This window comes from Augochlora pura, unplaced genomic scaffold (genome assembly GCF_028453695.1).
Source record: "Augochlora pura isolate Apur16 unplaced genomic scaffold, APUR_v2.2.1 APUR_unplaced_601, whole genome shotgun sequence".
NCBI lineage: Eukaryota > Metazoa > Arthropoda > Insecta > Hymenoptera > Halictidae > Augochlora > Augochlora pura.
In genome coordinates this window covers 1-6219 of record NW_027586536.1, presented here as the reverse complement: position 1 = coordinate 6219, position 6219 = coordinate 1, and the positions used below count along the sequence as shown (strand labels likewise).

The 6219-nt window shown below is 46.8% G+C and overlaps 1 protein-coding gene across 1 annotated transcript; it reads left to right on the top strand.

Annotated features, from left to right (window-relative positions):
- Positions 1 to 3930: 3930 nt before the first annotated feature.
- LOC144477995 (uncharacterized) lies at positions 3931 to 6157 on the top strand (the record flags this gene model as incomplete). The annotated part of the gene is made up of 2 exons (XM_078195723.1): positions 3931 to 4027; positions 4152 to 6157. Coding segments are annotated over exons 1-2 (2103 nt in total), but the record flags the coding sequence as incomplete, so codon positions are not given.
- Between the last annotated feature and the right edge of the window lie 62 nt (positions 6158 to 6219).

Sequence of the window (6219 nt, the reverse complement as noted above, 5' to 3'; positions counted from 1 at the left end):
CAAAAAAGCGCGGGTAAACGGCGGGAGTAACTATGACTCTCTTAAGTCATAAGCCGAAAAAGACTTACTCTCGGATATATACAAGTCTTTTGAAGGACACACACAACACACCTCTAGTAAGAGAAGACAGGAACTAACAAGACATTAGTACACTGTATATATGGACGAGACTCTTGAAGAAGCAGAACTCGTACTAGGTGGGAAAACATCACACCGCAACAACTTAAAGATAGTATATATCTTACTGTCTGTATTGCTAATATTGACTATCTCTATATTAGCTATACTAATCGGAGTTATTGTATTGGTAACTCGCCTACACTCGGCAGAAACAATACTTCAGAAGGTGTGCGTACACCTGTTCAATCAGGATCTGTGTAATTAGTTGTCATGGAACCGGGAATACAGCCAACAGACAGGGGGGTATGGCACCCTACCATCAGCCACCCCCCTAGTGCCGATGACTTTAAGTCGGTTTTTTGTTCCCCACTGCCAGTAGTGGGGAGCAACTGCACCACTTTGGAACAGCTACCGTACGCGATGGATAAACCAAAGGTCGCGTACTCTCGGTCCATAAACTTCACTGGGTGGAACACTCAATCTCGCATGTACCCAGTGTTTATAACAGCTAAAGACGACATACTGAAGGATACTTGCGATAAGGACGTACACGAGGACCATCACCATACAGAACCAAAATTCCTGACGAAGAAGGAGGCCCTGGCCTATATGTCTAGCAGGACGGGCGTGTATTCTCCCAGAGAAATCGAGATGGTACGTAACTCAAGAATGTTCATGTCCATCGAACATACTTTGGTAAAAGCATCCACCCTAGAAAAGCGTCTTGGCGCTTCCCATGTACGTGACCTCGCAGGTCGACCTGATGAGCCGGCGTCCACATCGTCTTCTTACACGGACTTGTCAATAATCTCCCATGGTCCCCAGAGTCCTACTGGGTCACTATCCAAACTAGTGAGTTTTCAGGCCCCGATACCACCATCGGGGGCTACGGACAAGCCATGGAGTGCCTCGGCTTCAAAAATACCCATAAGAGCTGTCACGGTGATCGACACTCTTCACCAATCTGAAGCAGCAAAGCAGCCCGCTTGGTCAGCTGCGGCTACTACCCTGATTGGAAGGTTCAGCGTCCGGGATATGTTGAACAATACACTGGCACCTTCAGCACGTGGAATGCAGGTAAGGGACATACCTGCTGTGTCTTACCTCCTTAGTTCGGTCGGTAATACTAATGCTTCTTGGATAGACACCGCGCCCTTACTGCGCGGTCTATTATTTGCATACCCTGCGATGCCTCAAGCATTTATACTGGATAAGGCAGTCGCACATTTCATCAGAGGAGTATACCGTACTGATCCAGGAAGTATGAAGCACCATTGGACTTCACTAGATGTGAAGGACCGAGCATCTTTGAAGATCAAGATCATGTGTGCAACCCTTCCCGCATTCACGGACATCACCAGGGGCGCAGATGCCTTCTTTAATGGAAGCAAAGATATCCGATACTTCCAGACCGAGCAAATAGACTCCTCATGGACTGCCGTACCGGTGACATCACATATGTTGGGTGTGCCCTGGCTTTTACAATATGTCACCATGTACCTACCATCCTTGGTTTGGGCAGGAAGGTCCAACTACACATGGAAATCATATTACAATCATTTTCCAACAAAGCAATTCAAAAACAAACTGGTCAGTAATCTTTCTGCCATACCTGCGTCCCATAGCGTACATATCGGCGGACACTTAAACATAATGTTGGTGCTTACCGACGATACTTCTATGCATACGGCAACACATATCAGACTGGGTGCCACATCTTGCAAGGTGTATCCCGGAGACCGTAAGTCACCAAATCTAACCACGGAAATTGTCCAAAGCTACATAATTGACATAACAGAATCTGTCATGGCCCAGACCACCGACGACGGTTACAGAACAGCTGCTAACAACATGAGGGCTGCAGTTGATGTAATAGGTAGAACCTTATCACAAGATGGAGCCATGAGAATTGCTCTTACCATGGCTGCGGAGTTGAGCTCGTTTATGCCTGTTACTCCGTTTGTTGAGTACAATGCCACCACTCACACATACGACAAGGATCTTGCAGGGGGTTGGACATTTGGAGGAGGAGAACTTGGAGACTCCTCAGTGAACACCAAGGATGCGTGGGAAGGCACGGAAACAGAGAGAGCATCAAGAATGTCCTCTCTTTTCAACGGGTATAACTTCTCTTCTATATCCCCATGCTGTATGAGTCCAACCTCATATCAGACAACAAGGACCCTTGACTATTATGACGACAAAAAATCATATTCATACTCGGTAGTAGCATGGAGCAGCAACAACATAAGCGCCCTAAACGTAGGCTATCGCGTCCACACGGCTACGTCGATCTACCGTGTTCTCATCGGGTTAAATATGATGGAGTTGGAGGAGTTTAGTTACTCCATAGAAAATATAGGGGGGCTCCAAACAACTATAACCATGCAATCTCTTGCGTTGTCTCTTTCCTTAGGCCGTATGTTATCTATGAATGGGTTCGGTCTCAGGATGTGGTCGGGCATGGAAATGAGTCAGCATCATCATGCTGCTTTCCCATTTGCAAGCATCATCTCCGATCTAACATATAACACGATCATTCACATCGACCCACTCCTCCTATATGAGTACGCTCATTTGGACGGTGACGTAGGCACGTATTACAGCTCAGCCTCGTGGGAAGATGATACGTGGGGCAACACACTGCCTCTCCCGTATTGGATGATCTCATCCTGGGCACTACACTACGCAGAGTCACCCGCTCGTAGGTTCGTACAGATGTACGAATCTATTTCAAGATCTGAGTATAAGATGTTAACCTGCGTGGAAGACGATACCCTCTCAGGACAGCATCTGGCCTCGGGAACTCTTGACTTCAAGAGTATGGCCCCTGTGACCATATATATTCTAGGAGGTATGTATCAAGTCTACCTCCCATTAAGTGTTGACCAGTGGTCGTACCTTTCAAATAGGGTATTTTCAACTATATCTCCGCAGTACCACCTTACCTCATCTACACTGTTACTTTCGATTAAGTATCATTTTGTGGAGACCCGGAACAGGAATGTGATAAGAATCATCAACAACGCCATCCTGGGTACCCAGGATGTAGGGTTGCCTAGGATTGAGGCAATACGCTATCCAGACCCAAAGCCTTTTTTATCACAGGGCCGACCACGGCAAAATACCTCTACTACGGAGACGACAGGTGGCTCACCAAGCGTGATAGAAAGGAAGGACGCGACCGACAAATCACAGCCCTTGGTGCAGCAGGATCCTGCCCCGAAAACGACCCAACCATCAGAGGAGGCAATAGCGAACGCGCCTTCTCCGCTAAAAGGAGCGAGCTCCTTGGCGAAGACGACAGAGTTGGAATCTCTGTCGGACGCGGACATCGCTACTACACAAATTGGCAAATAACGCAAATGCCATTGTCTTCATTATACAACAAGGTCATCAAAGCATGTGATCCTAGACTGGCGGGGGATGTCATGTTTAAGTTGTATAATGCCCGATTTACCGCCAAATTTTCAAAATTTGGCGGGAGTAACTATGACTCTCTTAAGGGTCTTCTTGGGGGGGGGGGGGGGCTGTTTATTGTCGCGTATTGTCTAAAAGCAATACGCCGCCGGTAGATGGATACTCTCACCAGAAGAAATCGCCGTCATATCGAACTAGAATAGTTCGGGGTATATGACGGCAACCTTAGGACTCAAGGGAAGTGCGGTCGCTTGAGGTGTCGGAGTGGTAACACTCTAGTATCCGATGATCAGCCGCCCTTGCGTCATAGTTAGCAAGCAGCCACCTACCCGTGGTTCCCGCTGTGAGTACCTTCTTTTGAAGGGAAACTAAGAGCTGCCTCTGTGACGAATGAGTGGACCCATGCTGGGACCAACATTGCGAGGGTACCTAGTGCCCAAATTCAAATCTAAAAATCATGGCGTAGATGGAACGATGGAAGCACCAAGTGCTGAAGGGGCAACCCTTTTTTTTCAAAATTATTAAAATAAGAAGGCAATGTGGCGAGCGGGTTGATCCCTGCATGGGCCGACCCATTCATGATTGTGTATGACGACCTGGCTATTCCAAAGGTTATGAGTATGGATATGATTGGACAAACACAAATGGACAAACACAACATCTATTAATGGATAGCGAAGACGAAGATGATGCCTCGGACGTAGGAACTCCCGGCCCTGGGGTTCTTGCGGCGGACTTGTCCGCTATGGATCGGAGGGTCACTTATGACGAACCTGGCAATGCTACAGGACAAGAGTACGATATTTATATGGACCTGCCGGTGCGCGAACAGATAAAATGCAGTATATGCGCTGGCAGAAGCAGGTTGAGAGATAGACGTTTCCTGGGGGAAAATGACTGGGCCAAACACATGGCGGAGCAGCACCCAGATACTAGAATAGGATGGAGATGTGGTGGCTGCCGGAGAATATTTCCCGGCATGCACAACTGCAAGTGCCATATACCCAAATGTAAGGGTAGCGGCACGGGTGCTGCTATAGACGGCCTTAGTTGTCCAACCTGTGGAAGCGTCTTCTCGACAAAGAGAGGGTTGTCGCAGCATGAAAGGATAAGACACCCCGTTGTGAGAAATCAAGAAAGAATTGCACAGGCGAGTGTTTCCGCTAGACCAGTCAATAGAGCCTCGGTCTGGTCTAAGGAAGAGACGGAAACACTAGTAAGACTTAATGAAATATATAAAAATGAAAAACAGCCGAATGCAAAGATACACCAAATTCTCACAACGAAAACTGCAAAACAAATAAGCGACAAAAGGAGGCTCCTGTTCGCCCCGGTCAGGGAAGAAATAGAGGAGCCAGTTGTCCCAGAAAGTCCCCCCAGTAGCAGCCGCACAAGGGAAGTGGAGAATAGGGAAAGTTTCCCTGAGCCTCTGGAAACCAGTGAGTGGAAGGAGGAATTCAGGGCGGCTATCCAAAGCTGCTTGCTGGAGGAGGATAACGATTTAAAATATATAGAAAATAGAATAAGGGAACTGGCAATTCGAGAGATCCAACCGGATCCACTTGAAATCGAGCAAACACTAGAATATATAACGGACATGATTAAAATCGATGGTGCCAAGAAAAACAATCAGAAAAATAAAAATAAACGGGCTAATAAAGAAAGCGACCGCGCCCGTTTTGGCAAATATCGATACGCTCGATTTCAAGAACTATACAAGAAATGTCCGAGAAAATTAATAGATATGGCGGTCGCAGGAGAGGGTATAGAAAAGAGGAAGCATATCGAACTTCCTGAGAAAGAACAAATTGGAAAATTGTACGGGGACCTGTGGGGCACATGTGGCCCAGAATCAGGTCTACCAACACTCGGAGGGGGACCGAGTATGCTCTCTCCAATAAATGAAATATGGAGCCCCGTCGCCGTGGAAGAAATAATAACGAAAATGCGAAAGATTAAGAACGACACGGCGGCGGGAGTCGACGGCATTACTAAGCCTTGTCTCAGGAGAAAAGGACTCCTGCAGACCCTGGCCAAATTTTATAATTTGCTAATGCTGTTCCAAATCTACCCAGCTCAATGGAGAGTTAACAGGACCACACTAATCCCCAAACCGGGGAAAAGTGTCGAGGACGTCAAAAATTGGCGTCCAATTACCATAGGGTCCTTGCTGGGGAGAATTTTCTCTAGTCTCCTAGAAAGGAGACTAAGAAGCAAAATTGTGAACAGCATTAGACAAAAAGGCTTTACAAAGGAGGATGGATGCAAGCATAACATATCCATCTTGGCCAAGACAATAAAAGAAATGAAGGAAAAGACAGGAGGTGTCGTAACTGTCGTCGACATCTCCAAAGCCTTTGACACAGTCCCCCATTCAGCTATAGAAGACGGGCTGAAGTGCAAAGGCATTCCGGCAATGATAAGGAAATACATTAGGGGGATGTACCTAAATTGCCAAACAGAAATAAAAGCAAAATCTGGAAGTGTAAAAGTAACCCAGAAAAGAGGTGTGAAGCAAGGCGACCCCCTATCGCCCTTGCTATTCAACACAATTATTGATCCAATAATCGATCATATTAATGAGACGACGGAAGGCATAATGATGGGTGACGAGAACGTATCCATTCTTGCCTTTGCGGATGATCTGGTCTTAATTACCAAAACGAAAGAGGTGGCTGT